Here is a 25,466-nt window from a genome sequence, read left to right as displayed (position 1 = left end):
TTCCAGCAAATCACTTTTGGCGTCCACGTCTGTCCTCAAATTTTAAGCCCTCAGCCAATCAAATCATCGTTATGGGGTCAGACACACAAAGCTGGGCATAGGAGTTCAATATTCAAAAATTTAAAATTAAATAACACTTTTGGTGGTAGTGGGTCAAATTTGACCTGTGATTTAACTGGGCCCAAAATACTAAAACATATATATATATATAACATATTTATCTAGCCCACCTCATAGCTGACTTATGATTTATTCACATCCATGTAAACACTATTTAAAATATTATTTTGGGTTATAGGGTTCCCTCTTTCAATATAGCTTGTTTGCAATTATAAAAATGTTAAAATTCACTCATTCAATTTCCTATAATGAAGACAATGGATAATGTTATCTGGCTATAATAGACTTAATATTAGACTATTAGTAGAAGACACACATTTTTAAATCAGGTAAAAACCTTTAGGTCCAAAACTAATTGTTTTACTACTAATAGCAAATGCTAATTTTTATCTCTCAAACATGTAAACATTGTATATTGAACATTTGGGGGTAATTGAGTTACACTTCTCTGCCGGGTCATATTTGACCCGTAACACCACAGATGCCACTTTCTTTTTTTTATAGAGATCAGAATGAACTAAAATGATAATTCATTTTATTGTGTTAAAATAGCCGTTTCTGAGGATATCATGAATCATTGTTCCAATAAAGAAATGTAAAGGATACTTTTTAAACTTGAAAACAGGTCAAAAATTACCCTAATACAATATACAAGTATAAGAACATCAGTCATGTGAAATCCTGCTACTGTGAAATGCTACAGTGATCTGCTTTAAGATTTTTGATATCTCCTACCATTTTAATTTAATATGTCTACTGCATCAGATTTGGAGGCTTTTGTAACAAAGAAGTATTCACAAATCAAGCTAAAACAGTTGAGTAAATTAAGGATCAACTGAGTAGATGGCATTAGTTGTCTCAGCTGTAGTTGGCTAATGTTGTCCAGATTACATTTAGACTGTTGAGGCTATTGTTTTACATTGTACCGTTTCTTTATATTGTTCATTTGAGGTTGTTCCATTGATGTATCTTAATGGGTATATATTAAAGCTTCCAATAACCAATTATTCACCGACAGGGGACATGTTTGTGTGCAATATTTGCCATGCACTAAAACGAGGGCACAACTTGTACCCTCATTAAGTGCATGGCAAATATTGCACAGGTTGCATAAGTCATCTGTAGTCCTATTGTAGTCCAATGTAAACAGAAATATCCTACACTTTTGCCTACATGACTCCTTGCAAGAGTAACTCGGAACAGAGAGGTTGACTTCAAAGAAGAATTTCTTGTCAATCCCACTGCGCAAAATACAGAGCTGAAGCTTTTTCATATTTGTCATGGATTTGCATGTTGCTCCCGAGTCCGAGGTAGGTTTGGTTGTTTGGCTGTGCCTGTGCACAATACCCACACCCAATCCAACACATATAGTAGGTCACTTGCTGATTCACCATTGACTTTCAAGTCATTTTATTCATAAAACAAAAGTACTATCAATAGGTCAGCCAATATAGTATAGTCATTGACAAGATTTAAGCTTACTGTTATGTGGAAGTTGTGAAAAAACAACACAAAAACAGAAGTTGTATTTTCATCACTTGTTCCTCCCTTATTGAACAAGGAACCAAAACAAATGTATTATGCAAAAACAGGAGCAAAGAGCAGACAAGAACCGGTGTCTGGTGAATGGTGATACTGATAACATTACCATTTAGCTTTTTCCTCGTCATTCATCACATACATGACAGGTAGGCCCTGGCCATAGACACATACATGTTGACAGGTAGGCCCTGGCCATAGACACATACATGTTGACAGGTAGGCCCTGGCCATAGACACATACATGTTGACAGGTAGGCCCTGGCCATAGACACATACATGTTGACAGGTAGACCCTGGCCATAGACACATACATGTTGACAGGTAGGCCCTGGCCATAGACACATACATGTTGACAGGTAGGCCCTGGCCATAGACACATACATGTTGACAGGTAGGCCCTGGCCATAGACACATACACTAACCCTAACCTTAACCTCAGTAAACTATACCTAAACCTAACCTCAGTAAAACCAATTTCCAAGAACCTGGAAGAACGACGGAATCCGAGGACAATTCACTCCTCGCACCCCAGAGTGTAAATTGTTCCGCCCTCCTGTCGACACACATGGCTCCAACAAACTGCAGCGGCCAAAGAGGCATCTATGGCCCTGACCACTAAACACACATTCCGTGAAAGGCTTCTAAAGATTTTGATTTGGATGATGTCAGAGAATAGATCACACTATGGGCAGCTGAAGACCAGCTGTAGATGTTGATGTGAAAGAAATATGCAATGCAAGTGGATTACGTGAAGTTATCTCAAGAGTCAAGAATAAGATCAGCGTCCACAAACTAAAATCTGTACGATCTCATGCTTTAAACTGAAAATGCAGCAGCAGTTGATGTAAGAACAGTGCAATTATTGAATTATCAGTTGACACAAGAAACCACATGTTATTTTATAAACTCATGTAAAGTTTATGTAAAGAGAAATAATCCCCCTCTCACACACACACACACACACACACACACACACACACACACACACACACACACACACACACACACACACACACACACACACACACACACACACACACACACACACACACACACAATAATGAAATTTAAGATCATAATCTGTCCATGCGTCTTAACAAGCCAAACTGTGAGTAAGTATTTCAGTGCAATCTCTTGGCTTAGAATCTGCATCTGCACTAGTCTCAACCTGACAAAGTTCAGCAAGCACACACAGTCACACACAGTCACACACAGTCACACACAGTCACACACACACACACACACACACACACACACACACACACACTCCAACTTCACATGTGGTCAACAATGATGATATTAAGTAGATGACAATCTAGTAGTTCATATTAAAATATTTCAGTGTCAGACATTTGAATTAGATCATAGTCATGAATTAATTCAGATATAGCAACACCTGGTTGGTATTCTATCTCTATCTCACATACCCATGACACCTACACAGAGAGAAGTGTAGGCTCAATCCTTCATGCTCAGAGCACAGACACACACACACACACACACACACACACACACACACACACACACACACACACACACACACTCACAAAACAATGAACACAATTTATTATGATTCCTCTTCCCTTACTACTGGAACCCATCAGGCTGTATTAATGCGCGCACACACGCACACACACAGGCACGCAGACAGTCTGCGCCCCATCAGTGCAAAGACAAATATCAGATTGTATTGTCAAAATGAAGAGCAAATCAATGCCTTTATTGACTTACAGTAAGAGGGGCCAAGACAGACACATGACGGAAGGTTGGAGTGCACACAGCAGATAATGACATCATTACTCAGACAGACAGACAGACAGACAGACAGACAGAGACAGGAAGAAGGCTACAAATACAGAGACATGGGGGTGCCTGGTGGCTCAGCCCGTTAGTGCACGGACAACATGCTCCTTGAGAGATGCAAGGACCACGGTGGTTTGAATTTGATTCCTGTCATGTCTGGCATGTCTCTCTGCAAGGCCTTGGTTTTCTGAACCTCTACGCTAGTCTATACTGAAAGAAAATCTAACAAAAAAGATAAAACATGAAAATGCATAGACATTATGAGAGAAAGAGAGATAGGCTAGCTAAATGTAATGAGAGTCCTAGTCCTACATACAGTGAGGCCTGGGGGTGGAAGCTTTCAAACAAGACCCCTCACTTTTCAATTATCTCACTAATGTGTTAGTTTAGCAGAGCTTACAGTAGGGAACGAGAGGCTTAAAGTTGACTCCTTGACACTTCTATAACCTATGACAAAATGAGTCAGCCATGTGTGTAGCGAAGATTTATTCTAATGCTATTAATTATGACATTGCTAAGCTGTACTGGAGATAGGCAAAGATGTCGAGAATTATATCCCCTGGCGGGCACTGTAAAATAAAAAATAAGGAAAAACATTACTTGCTGGTATGCCAAATTAATTTGGCTTCAAAGAGAAAATTAAACAAACTTCTTATTAGTTACATGAAAACAAATGAGTCAAACGACCTCCCTCTGTTGAAACTCCTGTTATTAATTGACAAAACTACAAAGCACTGATCAATTATTCAGCAGGCAGAACGATAAGAAAGAGGCAAAGACAAAGCATGATGATCAGTGTAGCCATTAAATGGCTACCCTGCAGCCGCTGCACGGCTACAGTGTCAGCCATTGTAAAAGTACACCTTTATGCATCTCTTATTTATCTGTCCTGCAGACAGGCCTTACATAGCGTTATAGGAGCTCCAAATATGCATGCTGTAACACAAAACACCAATGTCTCTCTCTACTCAGTTATCATATTTCATAATTGTTTCATTTTGACCAATTTCTTCAATTGGTCAAAATGACAGCAGAACTTGGGGCCATAGATGCATATAGAAAAAGACAGCTAAACGTGGGTGCATCTCGTAGTGTCAATTCCTCATTTATACTTCATACTTACTGTATCACTCAGAGAGCGACACAGTTGTACCGTGCAGTATAAATTAGGACATCCATGCTACCATAGCAACAGTAGTCAAGGTGAGTTTCATTTTTTGTGCCACTAGGGGATTAACTTGCCTTGTACCACAATCTACCTGTACCATCTAAATTAATATAGGAGGACACACCCTGCTCTCAGGCTCAATGCCAATACTAATCACAGCATGCGCATTGGCTAACAGCATTAGTATGTTGTCATACTCCCATGCACAGCCCTGTCTTGACTCCCTAACACTAATAATGTAATGTGTTTGTCAAGAGACAGTGATGTGTGTTTGTATAGACACACACTGCTATAGACACAGCTCTGCTATAGCAAGCATAGTGACTGGATAGAGGTTATTCTCACTTTCCCAGCAGACCGTTTCAACCTTGGTAATTCTGCACCAAACCAATACATCTCTTCTAAATTCAAGCACAAGACATGGCTGTCTAGACCTAAACGTGGAACACTGTAGCTGAAACTTGAACAAAATATACAAAACCAATGCAATCAAATAAATTGGGCCTTAATTCTGTGCTTGGCATAGCACAAACACAAAATCAATAACATTACCACAGTGGACACAGTAAAGTGTTCATTTCTCTGAGAGCATGTACAACATAAGGGTCCATTTGGTTCCATTTGTACACTGAAGGATTTTACAATGTAAGTAGGACTCAGCAGCTACACTGTTACCATGTCACACATCTAATACATATTAGACTTGACAGTCATCTTCTGGAGTTAGACCATTACGGACCACATTAGGCTTCTAGGGTCGATAGAGTGATCACAAACACATGTATACATTAGTAAAGTAGGTCCACCTCTCTCTCCACTCCTCATTAATAATGTGTGTCAATACCACAGATACAGGAACAACAGCAGCAGCACACATCACACACCTAGAATGTGGCATATTAGCCAATAGCCATGAAGCAATATTGCATTACCAAATAATCATACTATAATCTTACTATCATCATATCATACTATAATTCAGTCAATGTCTGTCTGTCTGAATGTGTGCGTCTTTCTGTCTGTCTGTCTGTCTGTCTGAAACACCGCCGTATCTCCTCACCGCCTGCACCAATCGCTCCCACTTTTCACACAGGCATTGATGGGAGGTCTTAACAAAGCCCTTTTTCCAATTTAACAAATTATAAATTAATAATGAATTTATTAGTGAATAAAAATGCAGGGGGGGGGGGGGCAATATCTCACAACGGGTAAGGGATAGTAATATTAATGGAATGGTTTCCCCAATAAATCTCTGATGTCATATTGATGATGTAACAGTATCGGAAGTTTCTTGTGTTCAGTACTGTGACATTGATCAACAGTCATTGATTGCAGCCAGGCGATCTGGGCACAATGACAAAAATAAATGAATTTAACCACACACACACACACACACACACACACACACACACACACACACACACACACACACACACACACACACACACACACACACACACACACACACACACACACACACACACACACACACACACACACACACACACACACACACACACACACACACACACACACACACTCTATGGGTGGACATGAGGATAAATGCTCTTCTAATGGCTCACCCATTAGGCACCACATGCAGTGTACAAATCAAATGTGGTGATTATTTTGTTGAACATCACAATATTTATAGGTAGAGTCAAACCAGCAGTGACACTGCCACTGGAACCCAAAGCCAAAGGTTGAATAGTGCAGCATTCAGTGAAACATACAGTACATATGGACAGTTGGACACTGGGAGCTTGGCACTGTGAAACGTACAGTACATATGGACAGTTGGACACTGGGAGCTTGGCACTGACAAAATCCACAGATTTTCTCTTTTTTGACTAATCCTCTCAGTATCCCCCACTCACACACGTGTGAGTAGCAGCCCGATAATCCCTGACAGTTGGACAGCTGTCATGTCAGAAACATGCAGCTCTGATTGGTGATATTACAATGAAAAACACAACAGTATAGTATATTAGTCGACAAAACAAAATATGACAAGATTTAAGAAACAAACGCATACAGCCAAGCATGTTCTGTACAAGAACATCAACACAAAATGAATTATGTCTTTATCACAGTAATGGTAAGAGACTTTAAAGGGCTCTATTTTGCGTGTCTTAAGTACCAGGTCTTATTCCCTAACTTGAGTAAACTAAAGACCTGGAGGCGTGATCAATGCTCTTTGGCCACTCAGAATAGCCAAATGGCATTGATCACGCCTCCAGGTCTTTAGTTTACTCAAGTTAGGGAATAAGACCTGGTACTTAAGACACGCAAAATACAGCCCAGTGTGTGTGTGCACATGCGCGCATGAGACCTGTGTTATGTGCAATGTGTCTAATGTCTTTACATGTAGTGACGTATGCACATATTGGTGCGTATGTGTGTAGTGTGTATGTGTGCTTGACTGCTTGTGTACGTGGTGGTTTCTGTATGTGTGGTCACAGAGGCAGGGGGTTAAGTTAATGACATGATTATGAGGTCATGTCTGCCCGTGTGTGTGACAATGAGAGCGTGTCAGGTCACGTGCTCAGGCAGGTTACATAAGACTATTTTAGGGATTTCCTAACCATTGTCAACACAAGTACAGTAATCATCCTCAACAGGCAGAAGCAGATGGTTTTCTAAAGCCTTGGGACCACAAATGTGGACTTTATACTGATTGTCCGATTGGGCAACTCTACTGTTCTTTCTTTGGACTGCTTTGGAATTTCACAATTAATTGCAAAAACACACACAGCACCAGTCATCAATGAGTTGGCAGCATGTTACCCAGCAACATAAGGAAAATATCAGTGTCCACAATCTGACCTAGTTGCATAATGACATGACATAATGACACACCGCCCTGCGGCACCCTCATAGATTTCTTTTACACCTCTGTGTTGATTACAGACAGCGTTCCATGGATGTCTTATAAACTTCACACATCCTACAAAGTGAATACTGAGGACTGTGCACCTCAAGTACTACTGACTGTATGCCATGGTATATTTTGTGCATGTTTGAAATGTATTAAAGCATAGTGATTGAACTGATACTAATAGTGTCCTGATACATAAACTCTCAACAACCCCACTCTTCCTTGGTTTCTACTTTCTACACAGGCAGTTTGTCCTAAATAGCAGATATCCTGTGTATGGGTAAATGTCAAATAATAATGTCTATATATAAATCACAGCAGAGTAGCATCCAAAGTAAAACAAATAATAATTACACCCTGTTCCATGATTCTTTGACACTCAACTCAAGACATGTCTTGTATTACATAGTCCAGTGTATGTAACCAAACGCCTGCCTTGTGATATCAGGCGTGACCATTATGATCATGCCTGGGGTGACCAACCAACTGACGCGTTAAGGGTCTCCATGATGTCACGTGGTCAGATCCATATATGGAGATCTAATGGTCTCCATGATGTCACGTGGTCAGATCCATACTATATGGAGATCATGATGTCATTCCATGTTGATCCATACTATATCGAGATCATGATGTCATTCCATGTTGATCTGACCCCCCATGCCAAAGTGCCAGCGCTCGCCCAGCAGTCTGCCATTATCTAGGCAGATGCGTGCCCTTTAGGCGCTTCACGCCCCAGCGTCTTATACAAGAAGTTATATCTTTTTTTAAATTGACCATATCAGTACTACAGAAACAAGTTTACCCTAACAAAATATTTTGACCACTTTCAACCAGGCTTCCCAAATTGGGCAAGTCATTATATATTAATACATTTTACATGTATTCATTTTTGTATAAAGCACAAAAAGAGCAGCTTGCACAATGTAACACATTGTGAGATTGGCTATTTTTGCGATGCAGGAGAGCCTTGATTATTTGACTTGCTCATTGGTGTGCCTATCACACTGACATAGCCTAATGATACAGTTACTTGGTATTATCGCAAATTAGATGAAAAGTACTAGCCAGGTTATAGAAAGGTCCGCACACTCGATCCCTGCAACAGCCAAGCATCGAGAACGACACCAACACGGTCTGCTCACTCACTTACTGTAGCTGCTGGTCGTGCTGGATAAGAGTGTATGTCAGTTAAATGTCTAAAATGTGTCTTAATTACATATTGAAATTAAGTTACCACAAGTTATCGCTTGCAACAACAGAACCGTCACTGCTTTTCTCAGTGAGAGAATTATCTGCCTTTCAGAAGTCCAGAGTTCAAGGGCATGTTTGCTCAATGGCACACCTTCAATTGAAAGCACTCATTACCAGTGCAGTAGCAAGGACTTTGATACCTGTGACTGTCACTGTCTGGTACATGAGTTAACTTTACCTCAATTGCTTCTACAACATGCATGCAGACATACAACAACAACATTGTCCAAATTCATAAACTAAACTAATTGCAAATGGGATAAATGGTTCTTTACATGTCATTTAATGTACAAAGCACTAAAACTTCAGTCACAAGCAACAGTGGGACATACTGGCCTACATTTCATACTGGTTGTGTAAAACCTGAGAGAATCTCAGGTATGTGTTAACAGTCTGAGTCCGCGATAACATGCCACAAGATATGTGGCCAAGTATTTTATAGCCTCACATCAAAGTGTGGTGCCGTTTTCACTGGGACAGGAGGAGAAAAAGCAGCGGTATCCATATTCGCAAACCCAACAACCTGTGACAACACATTGCTGTGTTGTGTGTGGCATGGACCTTAACCACTAGGGACTACTAGGCAATTGGTGTCCCCACATCCAGGTGTTGCACAATACGGTTGAAAATAATACAAAACCTCAATATTTTGCCAAACATTTACATTCGTGAATGTGATATGAATTACAATGGACATCAGATCTTTATCTCCACACAGATATAAACTATTTGCATTAGCTTTATTGTGATTTCGGTACATTATTTGTGCAGCCTCAGTCAAGATGTTTGTTTCAGCTGCAAACAGGGTAGTAGGGACTGGAGATTTTGTTTTGTCAGACCAAAGACACAAAGTGTGCCCTTGATAAGACACATCACATTATCTTAATGCTTATTTTAGCAAGAGTTCACTCCTGGGTAGATGGCAGGAGGACCTACTACTCAACTCGGCTAGATTTGCTGCTGCTTGCAGCAAGCTTCTGCCTGACTTGCCTCCATTCCTCCAAAGAATCATTACCACACTGGTAACACTTTGAAGTGAACACATTACTGTCTTGCACGAGTGACAATCTGTTACAGGTTTCAGAGTGGAAGGCTGGCTCTCTCCCAAATGCTGTGCTAAAGTTCTGGTTTGTAAATCTCCTCTGGCTCTAAAACGCACTTAAATGGCCAATTGTTTGTGATAAGTGTACCGCCATGCAGTACAGATAGAGGGGCGGAACAGGTCCTATTCACTACCACTTCACATATGGTCAACATTAGACGCGGGTCATTAAGCGCATGCTTTTCAAACGGCTTTCTGTTGTCGTAAGTGTGTTTACGTCCATCCACACACAAAAGCAAGCCATGACAATAGCCGCCCAGAACCATCTGGCGGTGAAACTGGTTGGATTGGACAGAGACTGAGAGACAGACAGACATTATTATGGATCAATAACCTGTTCCGACTACAACCGTAAGGCTCCGCTAGCAAAATTACTTAACGATCATTCATTTATCTAAATTTATTATAAGCTACATAACATTTCCCACAATGTCAGTTTTGATATACTTTCTCACGATCTCACTGGGAAGCCATAAACCCGCATGGTGATGATGGTCACAGAGACACGCCACACGAGACACATGTAAATCAAATAAATTACAGTCTCCGGTGTCGAAACGTAAGAGATTTGTGAATGAACGACAGTGCGCGGAACCTGGCAGGAAGTGTTTGCAATCCTTCAAGGCTACACACTACAGCGCTTACCTTTGACAGGGTACATGCAAGATGTGTCGGCAGGTGGCAATAATGTCCCCCAGACCAGAGGACCCCTGCGGAGAAGTGCAGGCGTGCAGCGGTCGGTGGGTGGATGGACAGGACCGGTGTTGCAGTTTAACTTGTGTCTGGTTCCCTGGGCTGGCTTTGCGCGTGCATGAGCCGTCTTTCACAGCTGTTTCATGAAGGGGGCGGAGCTATCTTCTATCTTCTCAGAGCTATCTTCTCGGAGCTATCTTCTATCTTCTCATTAAATATCCATCCGATTGTTTGTGGAATCTCACTTGTATGAAACAGTGACAACATGCACTTATAAAACAGTTAGAATGATGACAAAATAAATAAATGAAAATATCTGTGGGAAGTGGGATTCGAACCGTTTTTGCAATGAACCAAAATAACCTGGGAAGCCATGCGCAACGCATCGCTGACAACTGCTGTAGGAAACGATGTAATTGATCCTATGTGTGTCTGTTCAGGTGTGAACTTGGGAACAGTATAGTCACAGCTAGCCCCTCTCGGAACCCTACATAAAGCTTTTATGAAATTTGATTGTCGCTTTAATGTAGGGTCCCTAAACATTACTTTATTTTAGTATGTAAATGTTGGAACGCGGACATGCACAAACGCCGCCTTAAGTCGATCAGCGCACTCTGGCGATTGTATTTCTTATGATGGCTTGTGAATGTGCGAACTATAAGTACCTATACATACCTCTGAGAATATCTCCTGTGTCGCGGAGGCCGTTAAGTATTTTTAATCCATGTTTGATTAAAAATGTCGCTTTGATTATTCTTGTTTATTTACCGTTTATTGTACCGCCTCCCGATGTGCCGTTGGCTTTGCCCGGCTACGTCATAGCTTTAGCGCCACTAGCTAGCCAGATAGGCGGTACAATGAGGTGTCAATAAACAAGGTAGGAAGAGCAACATTTTTAATCAAACATAGATTAAAAATACTTAACGGCTTCCACGGCACAGGAGAATTCGCAGCGGTATTTATAGGTACTTATAGTTCACACATTCAGAATAACTCAAACAAACAGAAGCCCTCAAACGGCGCCGCAACGACGTATCCGACGTATTTATGTTTATTTCTGTTCGGTACCAGGTGGCACCCGACCGTGGAATAGGACCCAATGGGGTAAAGTCTACCAAATGCCAGAACTTTAGTACCATTTGGGTTCTGCTTGTGGGGCCAAGTCACAGCATGCCATCTCATCTTGTGACTCTGGTTTTTTAACAAATATAACCACTCCGTTGAACTGATCAATGAATAGCTGTAGAAACAAGTCAATGATGTTGGTATAGTCACATCATGAAACACAAACTCTTCTGTGGAGACTGACAAATGCAGAATAGCGTAATAATCTTTTCATTTGTAAATCTCGAGCAAATAACTGGGTACACTGTGCAGAGGCAGAGCATAAAACAGCACCACCTGCTGTTGTCTAGCAGGCAGTGCAACATGTCAACTTGTGACTGTGATGCTCTTCGGTGCTACCGAAAATTTCTGACGAGCCGAAATCATTTCGGCACTAGCCTACAGCGCTGAAACAGCGGTAAAATAGGAGTATGAATCGGCCCTTTGTGTTTCATGGTGTGACTATACCAACATCATTGACTTGTTTCTACAGCTATTCATTGATCAGTTCAACGGAGTGGTTATATTTGTTAAAAAACCAGTGTCACAAGATGAGATGGCATGCTGTGACTATACTGTTCCCAAGTTCACACTTGAACACACATAGGATCAAATACATCGTTTCCTACAGCAGTTGTCAGCGCATCATAGTGTGATGCGTTGCGCACAGCTTCCCAGGTTATTTTGGTTCATTGCAAAGACAGTTTCGAATCCCACTTCCCAGATATTTTCATTTATTTTTTATTTTCATCATTCTAACTGGCAAATTTACCATTTTTATCCGGCGTGGCAAAGCAGGAGGGGGGGGGGCCTCTGTATAATATGTTGCCTAGGGCCTCAAAAGGCCTAGAACCGGCACTAACCACTACCAGTTGACCTGTAGTAAGTCTCATGGTCGGGGGGGTAGGACCAAGGGATTTGGGATTTGTTTATAAACATTTTGGTATTTGTTTATAAACATTTGTGATTTGTTTATAAACATTTGTGATTTGTTTATAAACATTTTGGGATTTGTTTATAAACATTTGGGATTTGTTTACAAACATTTGGGATTTGTTTATAAACATTTGGGATTTGTAAGTCTCATGGGGGGGGGGTAGGACCACTACCAGTTGGCCTGTAGTAAGTCTCATGGTCGGGGGGTAGGACCAAGTCTCATGGGTTTTGGGATTTGTTTATAAACATTTTGGTAATTGTTTATAAACATTTGGGATTTGTTTATAAACATTTGGGATTTGTTTATAAACATTTGTGATTTGTTTATAAACATTTTGGGATTTGTTTATAAACATTTGGGATTTGTTTACAAACATTTGGGATTTGTTTATAAACATTTGGGATTTGTAAGTCTCATGGGGGGGGTAGGACCACTACCAGTTGGCCTGTAGTAAGTCTCATGGGGGGGGTAGGACCACTACCAGTTGACCTGTAGTAAATCTCATAGGGGGGGGGGGGGTAGGACCACTACCAGTTTACCTGATCATGTATCCCTTACATGGCCACATGTGGCCCCCACCTAGCTTCTTAATTTTGATCTCAAAGTGCACCAGATTGAAGCATTTTCATGGCAAATTTACAATTTTTATCCGGCGTGGCAAAGCAGGAGGGGGGGGCCCTCTGTATAATATGTTGCCTAGGGCCTCAAAAGGCCTAGAACCGGCACTGTAACTGTGTTTTATAAGTGCATGTTGTCACTGTTTCATACAAGTGAGATTCCACAAACAATCGAAAAGTTGCGAGTTGCGAAAAGTTGCGAGTTGCGAAAAGTTGCGAGTTGCGAGTTGCGAGAAGTGTGAAAAGTTGCGAAGTGTGAAAAGTTGCGAAGTGTGAAAAGTCCAACATTGTCAATGGCGTTTTTAATGTTTAATGTTTGTCTAGACAAGACAAACATTAAACCTGTGTATAGGTTGTGCATCAACAATGGGTTTTCTCAGTGGAGTGCTAGACGCAAAACCCAGTATCAAGAGTAGGAATTTAAATAAATGGTAGCACATTCGAAAATTCTAATCAATGGAAGATAAAGTACTCACATTTCCACTTTTATTGGCACACACCAATAAACAAATGCTGGTTTTATATAGCCTACAAATGGAAATGGTCAATCTTTCTCCACTGAGGCAACCCCTTTACTTTTTATAGCCTACCTGTTGTATAGCCTTATGCATGCACACCATGGTACTTGGCTTTCACATATTTTGTATGCCGGTATACCTATAATATACTCATGCCCATTAAAATATAACAATTCTGCATCATTAGAACAAACTTGCTCAAATTACTTAGCATAATTATGCACCTTGGCTTACAGTGAGAATGGAAGGATTTGTTTCATACTCACTGCAACTGTCCATACATGTACACAGATTTAAGGGGATTTGTCTCCCTTTAGAGTTCAAATACAGTCATTACACAAACATTGTTGAGAAGGACTCGCATTTGAGTATAATCCCTTCAACTCTTCTCCTTCAAATCTAGTCCTACATTGCACTGATCAGAGCAATGGTCACAGACTCACACAGAGTTATGGCCATGTGAAATGTTAAACACTAATAAGACAGCTGCAGCAACCATGTGTAATTTAGTTTTTGTTTGTGACTATTGTCATGGCAGACCCCCGGAACAACAGTGCGCCTTGACACTACGTGGCCCCTGGGGGGTTGTACAACATGGCCCTTGGTGTGACTATTCTCATGCCATATAGGCCTACCCCTGCAGTCTTTGTGCCAAGTTTGATGTGGATCGGAGCAATGGTGCACCTCGCAAGTCCTTATGTTACGTTTGTGACGTCCACCGTGTGTACAAATGGTACCAAATTGGAAGCAAATTGTACTACACTTGGTCCCTTTTCTACTGTCTCAGAGTTATGGGGGTCTGTGAGTCACTGTGACTATGTGGCCTATATGCATACCAAACTGAGGGTCCATGAAATTAAAAGGTTTGAGAACCACTGACTTGACAGCCAATCATATATTTATATGATTGGCTGTAAAATACAGTAACAAGAAAAAAAAATGTTTCAGTAAGTGTCATTCTTTCTGGGTTGATGTGCCCCTTTCTCTCCACAGCCCAATAATAAATACTGTGATTTCTAAGGTGTACATAATCATAACTTAACTGTCATATATCAACAGTTAAGCACAAGGTACTCAGGGTGCCTTGAACTTGAAAAAGTTTGAGAACCACTGCCCTGGCCTAAAGTACAATCACTTTTCTTCTGATTCAGGGAGTTCTGCTCTCAGTCAGAGCTAGCTATGAGTGGTGGATACTCATGGTCAAATATTACTCAACTAGTCTACAAGTTATTCTGCTTAATTTGTACTTGAGCAAAAGTACTAGAATAGGCCTACTTGCTTAAAAAAAAGAAAAAAAGTACTTTAAAGTACAAAGGTGCATTTTATTTATTATAAATGCATTCTTGTATTGAAATTTAGACATAAAAATGTTGTAACTTGTAACACGTTGTGAGCTTGTATATGGTATATTCATCCATTTGAAAAACAGCTTAAGGCTACGGTCAAACCTCATAGTGTCTGCCTTATGAGTGTGTATGTAAAGTACACAATAGGTAAAGTAGCCTACAATAATGTAGTTGAGTGAAAGTCATAAGTATCCCCCCAAAAATACAAATACTCCAGTAAAAAGTACAGACATTCAGTACAAGACTACAAGTACAGTACTCACCTAAATGTACTGTCCATCACTGCTGGCTAGCAAGGTGGAAAGCCAGAGTGGGGCAGGCGAGGAGGGAGTGAGCCTTAGCAACAGTGCAGGGCTGCTCTCTGTGGAACACATGGCACATTAACAAGATGTTTGCTGCATGAGAAGTATTCACTCCTTTCCGTGGCGTGAGGTGGTTTACCATAAGCAGGTGTGAACCGCCTTTATCTCATTTCTCATCATTCCCTCACAGGCTCAGTGGATATTTACTTGAAATGCTTTGACAGGTTTGTTGGCTAGCTGGTTTTAAAGTACTCCCATTAGAAATCAGAGAGGCCAGGGATATGTCTTGTAAACATGCCCTGGCCTAGACTGATTAAATATGAATCAGATAGTGTTTTATAGAGGGCAATGTCATCATGTAACAGGAATTGTACTACAGTGAGTGTACTCACAGACCTGATTCAATGACCCTCTTACTATACAGCATTCCACTGCTAAAAGGACATTACATAAGCTTACTTAATTATTCCTTTATGTTTTTCTTTTTGTCATCTTGTTTTAAAAGGTACAATCAAAATGGCACATTCCTTCATCCCATCCTTTCACCTTTAGACAGGATTGTAATTGGGAAGGAATTGGGGGGCATGTGTTCAGATCTGACATAGTCCGACATACATGGTGGCTTCCGTGTGCCGTTAGGGTTTGGGGTAGGATGTCGACTCGGACTATTGCACATCGTACTGTTAGAACGTTGGAACCTGGTGTTGTTGGAAAGGACAACTCATTGTCATTGACCTTCATCTTACTTTTGACATTTTAGCTTCAAGTTCTTGTAGCTTTAGCATTTCTCTTCCGACATTACTAATGGTACCTTCCATTCTGAATCCTTTCCTCCAGCTGATTGCAACTGGAGAAAAGAACACTAAATATAGGTGTAAAGAGAAACAGGGTATTCGTAACCTCACAGCTGAGCTGCCTGGGCATTATAGCTCAGTGAAAAGAGAACAATCCACCCTTCAGTCTCTTCATTTAGTCTTGCCCAGTCATTTTAAGTTCTCTCGGGCCCAAGTCTACTACACTAGGTTTTCACCATGATGGCTGCCATTACAGTATAACCAATTGCTGCTTGTTTCTTTTGCTTTGTGATCTAGTTAGTAGACATTATTCCCCTTTGTTTTTATTAAAAACTAGAAGCGTGCTCCTCTGAGCGCAGATCTCTGTCAGTTATATCCAATCAAGAAGAAATATGAAATCTGACCTGTTCATCTTGATCAATCATAATTTGTATCAGTTTGTGTGAATTCTGAACACAAACTTTGTTTTGAAGAAAATGCAAAATGGCTGGCAAAATCTTGCCTGGCACAAATGTGCTAGGCCTTTATGGGGAGTTGCCTCATGATTAAAGGAATCATGGGAAATTATTTTGACTGTGCAACCAATTATTTTTACATTTGTATCTAGACCAAAACGTGAAATCAGCCTTTATAGTCACCATGAGGCCTACAGAAAATGTGGTAGTGGTTCTTCCTTGGTCTACTGGGAGTTTGTGTGTATAAATTGGTCCAGCAATGACTGAGATTAACACAAGCGGACCGACAGATGTTCCAGACAGACGTGGGCGAAAGTATAATTACCTGCTTTCGGCTGCCTGACCTGCCGAGCACATATAAAGATTTTAGGTTTGTGGGGCTTACTTAGTTTAATAGTCCAGAGAGCTTTCGTTATGCTGCCATCCTGTGTAACTGGGTTAAGAAATAGTCTATTAAACAAATAAAAATGTGACCCTATGTTTTAAGACAGTAACAGCAGTACTTACAGTATGTATATTATGTATAATTCTTCCTCTAAGTGTACAGATTCATAGATTCTTTATTAATTTCAACGTGGCTCATAAATTGATAAGTTACACAATATTATACAGAAGCTGGATGCCAGAAATTGAACCAGACAAAAGGTTGCAAAAATATCTTTTGTCTTTACATACTTTCTCTCAGTGTATTGCAGCATTTTGTGGAGCAGTATACCGTATGTCATGAGGGACAAAGTGAAATGGAACGGTAGGTAGTGCTGCTCAGTCAGTGTTTATCAACCAGAGGTTTTCAGACCCAAAAGTGGGTCAGGGAGTGGTCTAACAAGGCTGCAGACAAAGAACTTTACATTAATATTATTTTATGCCTTGGGTCCACAGAAGTGTCCCAGAGTGAAACCAGTTGAGCCACTGGAGTAAAGTACACTTAACTTATTGAAGAGGTGTAAAGAGGAATGGCACTCTGGGCATATCTCTGTGAAAGAGGAACAGGGGGAAATAGCCTCGCCAGCCATAGTTTTCCCTTGGCTGCAGCTTAATGAATAGTGATAGTGAGTGACCTTTTCCAACTTGAAGGTACTGAAGGATAGAAGCAAGGTACTACTACTGCCTCATTGATGGACTTTTCAAAACGACACAGGTTCCATCAAGACAGCCACATCCTGTCACAGGTTCCATCAAGACAGCCACATCCTGTTTTGCATATCCTTGAGCAAGACACCAAAAGCCTTCATGATGAGTCATTTTTAGTTGTTCTACTTCAGAGTGCCAACTAATTCTTGAAGTGAAACCATGAATGGCAGTAAAAGGAAACATAAAATATGCGTTTACTTTTACACAGTTTCATATGGAGTAATCTCACTACTTACGTGTTAAAGTGAGTCCTGCTGGGCCACTAACTACAGTATGTGACAACAACACAGTACAGGATGAAACAAGGTTGAACAACATCCGTCAAGTGTATCCTCCTAGGTTGGTGGTTTAGGTTGCAGAGATGAATGCACCAAGAATGTGGTTTCATTGAGCTTTCATTTATAACAGAATCCTTGGAAATCACCTCCATCTTGGAAATAAAATGTACAAACAATTAAAATGGACGACAGGTGACCGCGATGATGAGGGTAAAGAGAAAGAAATGAACATTGCATGGCAGCCTGCAAGACAAACCACTTTAATATTAGTCCTATCCTTCAGTTTCTCTAGTGTGTTAGGACTTGGCCAGTCCACTAAATGTCATTTTTTGCCAGCCATATTTCTTTCACTTTTCTCGCCATTTCTTTGTCTTCAGTGCCTCTAGTCTTCATCCTCCTCATCATCATCTGTTTGGTCCCTGGCATCAATGTCATCATCATCTTCAACCTGTAAGGAAAGAGGGACAGTCTAACTAGGGTGAACACAGACACTGTACATACTGTTATTGTTCCCTTTACACTGAACTATTTATTTTATTACAAATTACAATTACTGCAGAGGCCTGCAGCTTCATTTAAATGGCCGATTTGAACGGGAAACATGTTGTACAGGAAACAGGTACGCCACCTTCTGTAAACCTCGGACTAAAGTTATGCAGAGAGCCTATTGATCAGTCTGTCACAAAAATCACCATTACCAATAACCATGATTACAATATTAAGAAAACAGTATGCCTTATTTGTGCAGCCCTGCTATGACGTGACGGCCTTACAAGTACAGCTGTAAAAAGTATTAAATGGCAGGTCTGAGCTAACCGTCTCTCCCAGGTCTTTAAGGCGTTGCTTGAGGCCATGTATCTTCTGGTCCTGATCGGCTAGCAGCATCAGCAGGTCATCCTGCTCCTTCTTGGACTCCTGCACCTCCGTCTGCAGCTTGGACTTCTCTGTCTGCAGGATGGCCACCGTGCTCGTGGCCGAGGCCAGCTGCTGCTCCAGCCCCACCCTGCTCTCTGACAGGCTACTCACATCCTCCTAGGACAGGGCAGACATGACAGTGAAAGAGAGAACACTCTTTCCCCCCGAACACTTAACATGAGGTAGGATCCAGAGAAGGAAGCTATAGTCTCTGATAAATATTTAAATAATATCTGGAGACATCAGAGGCCATGCTGCTGCTGCTGTGTAAATAATAGATTATATAAGACCCAGAGGCCATTCCTAGTATCTGGGTGAGTTATGGCCATGAAGTGCTTTGTAGGGTTTAAATACAGTATATAAAGATGCTTTCATGCTCTCACTCAACCTACAATACAGTTCCACAGTATTGGAACTGTATTGTAGATTGTTCTAACTTAAGTGCCTTAACTGAAATGCCTAAAATGTGCAGAACAAAATGTCAATCTACAAACTTTAAGTTTCTCTGTCTCAGACGTCTGTGCGCCTAATCGGCTCTCTAGTTCCGCCATCATGGTTGAGTCTGTCGAGCCCTCACTGCTAGGAACTGCTTCTGATGACTGTGAGAGGAGAAGAGGCATTATATATACTGTGTGTGTGTGAGTGCGTGCGTGCATGCGTATGCAGGTTCAATGTGTACTCATTTAACTGCGTCAACCACCAAAAGACCAGTAGTACTCACCCCAGCTTCAGCTCTCCTCATCAGCTCCTGTCTTTCTGTCTGAAGTTGGCTGATTTCTGCTGACTGGCACTGGACCAGGCTCCTCAGTTCTTCCAACTCCTTCAACAATAATAATAACAGCATATACATATTTGATTGACAAATGGATATATTGGTTAAAATAGTTAATGCCTGCTGATAATTAAGAATAGAAGACTTGTGGGTAAACACATGAAAACTAGTTGGTTTATTTCTATAGCACTTATTAGAAAGAATAAATACATTTGTGAATTAGGAATTAATTAATTCGTTTATTTTGTAATGTCCTGATTTGTAACAGTAATGAATCCCACCTTGAGCAGTTCTGTGTGGTCTGGGCCTCCTGTTGAGACTTGTGTTGTCTGTTCCCCCTCTGACCTCTACAGAAACACAGTTAAAACACTTTTAGTGCACTAAAGTCTCTCGCTGTGGTGCCAGCCAGATGTAGGGAGCTTTTATTTTGAAGCGTTTAACGTTCCCTTCTGTTTCCCTTTGTCAGGGATGTCGTCACGCCTACCTAGTTGTGACGTCATCCCCTCCTTATATAAGGCATCCACGCCAGCACCAGTCTCTGTCCGATCATTAATTGCCATCCTTGTCTGTATAGAGATTCTAATTCTAAACTTGCAATTTAAGCATTCTTAATTTGCTCCCAAAACTGAAGAACGTCCAAGACCCCAAGACCTAGGGTCAGCACTTTCCGCGCTTGCGACCAAGACCTCCTCCATCCTTACACCCTTTCCCCAAAAGTCAGGAAGTGAAATCCCCCATTTCTACATTGCTAGCGAAACATCTGAAATGAGCCAGGAACATCTGCGCTCTGCTCAAACACCGTGGATGCTTAAACAGGAAGTGGACGGAGCGGAAAACTGAAACAGGCCAGGTTCCAGATGTTTTATAAGAAAGTATTTAGCATCCAATGTGCGTGTACACACACACACACACACACACACCAAGCCATAATCAATATACAGTACCTGCCCACTCACTCAAATACAGTACATACACGTGAACTAACCAGTGTGTCGATGAGTGTGTCTTTTTCGCTGAGCTGTGTCTGCAGCAGTGTGTGTTGTTTGTGTAGCTCCTGCACCTCGTCTCGGAGCTGTGTCAGTTCCTCTGTCTGAAGACCGTTGATATGGGTGTTGTCTGACTGGTTATTGGCCTGACTCTGGTTATCCTTACCTGAATAAGACATGACACACAGTCATGGCTAGTAAGCACTTAAACAAGGAATGATTACATGGTAATAATGCTTCAGGTGAAACAGGCACTGTCTCCATTGTCCCATTTGTCTTCCCGCCATATTATTACCAGTAAGAATACGTAAGAATACGAGAAGCGACCTCTCCCTAAAGGGTGAGGTTGCGTGCACTGGCCATATATGGATCGTATCTTGAGTGTACAGGGAGTGATGAGATAAGATCAAGATATGGAATGTCAGAACAGGTCAGCTCCATATATGGAGATCTAAGGGTAGCAGTGGGGGCAGTGTATTGAATATATAGGGTTTGATGAGGGCCCAGGTAGGGCCAGGGCTTAATTTTCGGGCCTATTGAGAACTCAAATTTTCGCCGGCTGCCGGGCGCGGCTGCACTAATAACTTTGGCCCGCCTGGAGTATGAAATTTAACCACAGTGGTTATCATGAGATTGTCACAATATGATCATATATTGGCATTCCCATATATGGCCTTAATAGTGCAGTCGCTTTGGCATGGGATGAACTTTGACCAAGAAATACACACTCCTGGATTTGGCCATATATAGCGTGTCTTGGAGACGTGACAATCACGTGACTAGACGTGATGTCACAATCAGGGTTCATGGCCATATATAGTGTGTGAGACGTGATATCACATTGCGTGACATTCCCATATATGGGGATTGGTGAGTGACGGGGAGAGTGACAGGGTTCTGGGTTAGGTGTCGTGACAAAAAACGCAAAGTTTCATAGTTAGCCAAAGCCTGAATAGTTTTGAATAATCTGGTGCAGTGCCGAGGAGAACCCACCCAGTTTAACTTTGAGGATATTATACTGGTCTTTGTGTTGTTGGATCTGGGCCACCTGCTGGGTTAGGGTGGTCTGATGTTGTTCATTCTGAGATGACATGGATGATACCTGTTCCTTCAACTCCTGTATCTGAGAGTCCTGCAGGTTGCAAAAAAACACATTGGAGGACTTTATTTATATATACTGTACACTACTTTTCCTGACTAGCACTTTTCTTGCCGTAATCTGATGTTAATATATCCAACAACCAGTCTTGCGCTAGTTCACCTTTTTTACGGTAGCCCATTTGACAAAACACTGTGTAGCATATCTGGTCATTATGAAAGGCAGATGTGTACAAAAAAAGGAAGAAATTTGAGCGATAGAAATAAGCGATTTAGCGTAAGACCGATCGCGCACGGTCAGCTGTCCCGATATGAAAACCATGCATATGTCACTTAAAGGAGCATTCAGTGATTTGGGTGATTTGGAAAACGCCCCCACTCGATCATGATTGGAGGAAGGCCCCTTATATGGTCAGCACACTCTATAGTAGGGAGGATTATCCAAAAATAAATAAAAAGATATTTGAATTAAGTGAAATGGTGTACGTGTTGTCGGATTAGGTGTTGATCTCTCGCTAGCCGATTAGAAGTACAGGCCAGCGCAATTAGAGCGACTGCTATGCGTCTGTGTTGGAATGCTTCAGTGGTTGAGCTGCTAACAAACGTCTACAAATACAGCTACAAATACATTGTCTGTGTAGCTTTGCATCTTTGCATTTTTTCATCTGCCCGTGTGAACGCAGCATAACGTACATGGTAGAGTAGAGACTTGGGTACCAATCCACATCTCCAGGTGCTCTTTTGAGAACTAGCCCAAAATAGTTATATGAAAATCTATGCGCTTCAGCAATTCGCTGTGGGAGGCGTCCAATCTTGGGCGCAGACAGAAGTATTCTCATACACTCACATTCAACTAACAAGAGAATGGGCCTTTACGTTTCGTTTTCTCTTCTGCGTTGTACAGAACTCAAGCTAATCACTGCGATATCAAACAATTCTAGTTTTATATATCTCAACAGGACATATGGTTAGTCCAGAATTCTCCTTTAATCGAGGGACCACTGATTGAATGTGAAATGACTGTGTGACAGTGACATCAGCCATCAAGAGTCCAGTCCGACTAATCAGAGCATGACAATTCTGACCAATAGAGAATGTGATTATTAATCACTTAAAACTGAATAAATAGAACAGGAAATAACTAGAAGAGAATAGGAACCTGTACCTGTTCTCTGATCAGCTCTTTGTACTGAGTCACGATGCTATCGTGCTGCTCCAATGTCTTCTTTGTCTCCTCCTCCTTCTTGTCCTCTTCACTAGACTTGTGCACCGCTTTAGTTATCACACCTGTGGATAGATAACGCCATGCTAAAACACCACCACAGTGACTGCACAACATCAACACTCTGACAACATGAAACCCCAAAGTTGCCTTGTCAAGAGTAACAAATGATTCAAGTTCCATCTCCTGTCCCACCTAAAACATTGTGGGTACAGGAGAATAGTGCATCGCTGAGCTGCAAACCCGAGTCCTGAGACTTGCTTTGACACTTCTTTCTTCTTAGAGAAAGGACACAGAGCATATGGAGTTGAATCGTTGAATCTTTAAATACAGGCTCAATCAAGACTCTGTTCTACTCACATGATTAGTATCTGATATGTTGTCTAGGGCGGCTTTCATCTTATTGTTTTTGTTCGATATGTTGGTAATTAACTGTTTATTATGGCTCTGTATGTTGTTTACATTTACAATCATTTGTTCTGCTGTGCTGATGAATTGAATGAAATGTTCTGTACAGCACTTGGGTTCAACAAAAGTTGTTTGCTCTATAAATAAACTTGATTTGATAGAGGGGGAAGGACATGCTATGACGCTAGAGTATAAGAGGTCTCAAACTGGGAATGTGGTGATTATGTGGTCAACAGACTATCCAGTCAACTACCAGTGTGCCTCTGCTAACCTTCATTTGAATAAATCACTACTTGATTAGAAAATTGACTGACTACACTCACTACAGCATGGAAAAAAGGATGCACTTCCCTTCGATAATGGACACCATTAGAGAAACTAAACAAAACACTATATAGTACAGTATATTTATATACACCACTGACCCTCCAGTTCTTTCACCAGCTTGGTGAACTCGTGGTCAAACAGCATCTGTTCTGGAGAGGGGAAGACAGGCTGAGGTTTCTGTGCTGCTCTTGAGTATAGCTCATGTTTGGTGATGGAGCAGAGCTTCTCCACAAAATTTTCCTTCCCAATGCGCTTCTCAATGAGCTGCTTCAGCTTATCTCTGCACAGGACAGGGTAGAGAGAGAAAGGTTTGAGAGAGGTTTAAGAGGTAAGCCCTATATACTTAGTTGACTGGGGTGTGGGATCTACTAGGTCCGCTAGCGTTTCGTTCGAAACCAAATCTTTGCCAAAAATGTCAAAATTTGATGCATTGTTTTGTGAGCTTGTTCATGTGGTTAAAATGTTAGTCCCCGGGTTGTCTAAGGCTGTATGAGACGGCAAACAGTTCTTGATCTGCAACATTGTTAGTAGGGATGAGATAAAGTGTGTTTTTTTAGTACATTAAGCCACATTAAGCTGTTTCTTTATAATGGGTTTCTATGGAGAGGAAAACACTTTTGTATAGATACATTTATGACTGCTACTGTAAATACTGTAGAATGATGCTTTATAATCTAAACATCAGCTGCATATCATTTATCAAACGCAACATACAGTACAATGCTACTAAACAAATATAGTCAGATAAGAGATAAACAGAAAAACGATTTAGGAATATCAATCACTGACGAGCAATGGTCTACATCTCAAAAATTAATGCACTCTTCTTAAGTATGCGCCAGGCATGGTCTTCTACAATTTTAAATATTAGACAGGTTTCATATGTCAAAGGAAAAACTCAACAGGATGTATCCAAATGTGAATCCAGCCTCCGACAGATGTGGCCAGTCGCTGGCCACTCTAGGCCATATGTTCTGGCAGACTGGCACTGCACTAAACTAACATCATATTTGCATATATTTAAATCACTGTCAGACATTGTTGGAAAACCTTTTGACTCGGATCCACTGACAGCAGTTCTAGGAGTCAAAAGAGAAACTGTCTACTTTCCAATATAACATGGTAACTTTGTGACTCTACTGGCTCGCTAAGGTGCACGCTAACCCCTCCAGGCTCCTACACAATAGATAACATAATCGAAAATTGGAAAATGTCTGTAATTCAGTTGATTTACAACAACTTTGAGAGAAAGAGTGTCTGTCCTGTTGTCTTTGTTTTGTTTGTCCGTTAACATTTGTCACTGTTTAACTGTTTTTTCTTGTTTATCACATTTAAATACCTTTATGTATTGTATTAATCTTTTTCGTTTTATATCTGTCAATGATATTCTGAAGTTATGTAATATACAAAATGCTAAATAATATTAAAAAAGAGATAAACAAAGATATTAATATATAGAAGAGACAGATAAGATAGAAATTGTTTCAAATAAGTAGATCAGATACATAACGAGACAGACACACACACACACACACAATATAAGAGACAGATATAGAGAATATAGGATATAGCGATACAGATACATACAATCAGACAAATAAAGACATCACTGAAACAATGAAGCTGTAAGTGTGGTTGGAAACATGAAACACGTGTGTGAAGAACAGGTGTTCCTGGTGTGGTTCAGGGGCTTCTT

At 40.9% G+C, this 25,466-nt stretch overlaps 2 protein-coding genes across 8 annotated transcripts in view; both read right to left on the bottom strand.

The window, feature by feature from the left end:
* coro2aa (coronin 2Aa) overlaps positions 1-10,623 on the bottom strand; it is a 39,948-nt gene extending 29,325 nt beyond the window's left edge. Inside the window, exon 1 of the mRNA XM_080758217.1 lies at positions 10,513-10,623. The gene's annotated coding sequence lies outside the window, so the exon portion shown is untranslated. The remainder of the gene's footprint in view (positions 1-10,512) is intronic.
* A 6,552-nt stretch (positions 10,624-17,175) lies between these two features.
* Positions 17,176-25,466, bottom strand: part of uso1 (USO1 vesicle transport factor) — a 28,464-nt gene continuing 20,173 nt past the window's right edge. For all 7 annotated transcript variants that reach the window (XM_080759210.1, XM_080759212.1, XM_080759213.1 and 4 more), the window contains 9 exons: positions 23,869-24,050; positions 22,979-23,100; positions 21,709-21,847; positions 20,715-20,881; positions 20,011-20,076; positions 19,679-19,777; positions 19,452-19,556; positions 18,859-19,074; positions 17,176-18,490 (listed from right to left, as the gene is read on the bottom strand). In XM_080759210.1, the coding sequence (XP_080615336.1) occupies positions 18,425-18,490; positions 18,859-19,074; positions 19,452-19,556; positions 19,679-19,777; positions 20,011-20,076; positions 20,715-20,881; positions 21,709-21,847; positions 22,979-23,100; positions 23,869-24,050 (1,162 nt within the window). In that variant the 3' untranslated portion in view covers positions 17,176-18,424. The remainder of the gene's footprint in view (positions 18,491-18,858; positions 19,075-19,451; positions 19,557-19,678; positions 19,778-20,010; positions 20,077-20,714; positions 20,882-21,708; positions 21,848-22,978; positions 23,101-23,868; positions 24,051-25,466) is intronic.

This window comes from Protomyctophum bolini, assembly GCF_963924005.1.
Source record: "Protomyctophum bolini genome assembly, chromosome: 3".
Classification (NCBI taxonomy): Eukaryota; Metazoa; Chordata; class Actinopteri; order Myctophiformes; family Myctophidae; genus Protomyctophum; species Protomyctophum bolini.
The sequence above is the reverse complement of the archived record's forward strand: the minus strand, read 5'-3'. Positions and strand labels throughout refer to the sequence as shown.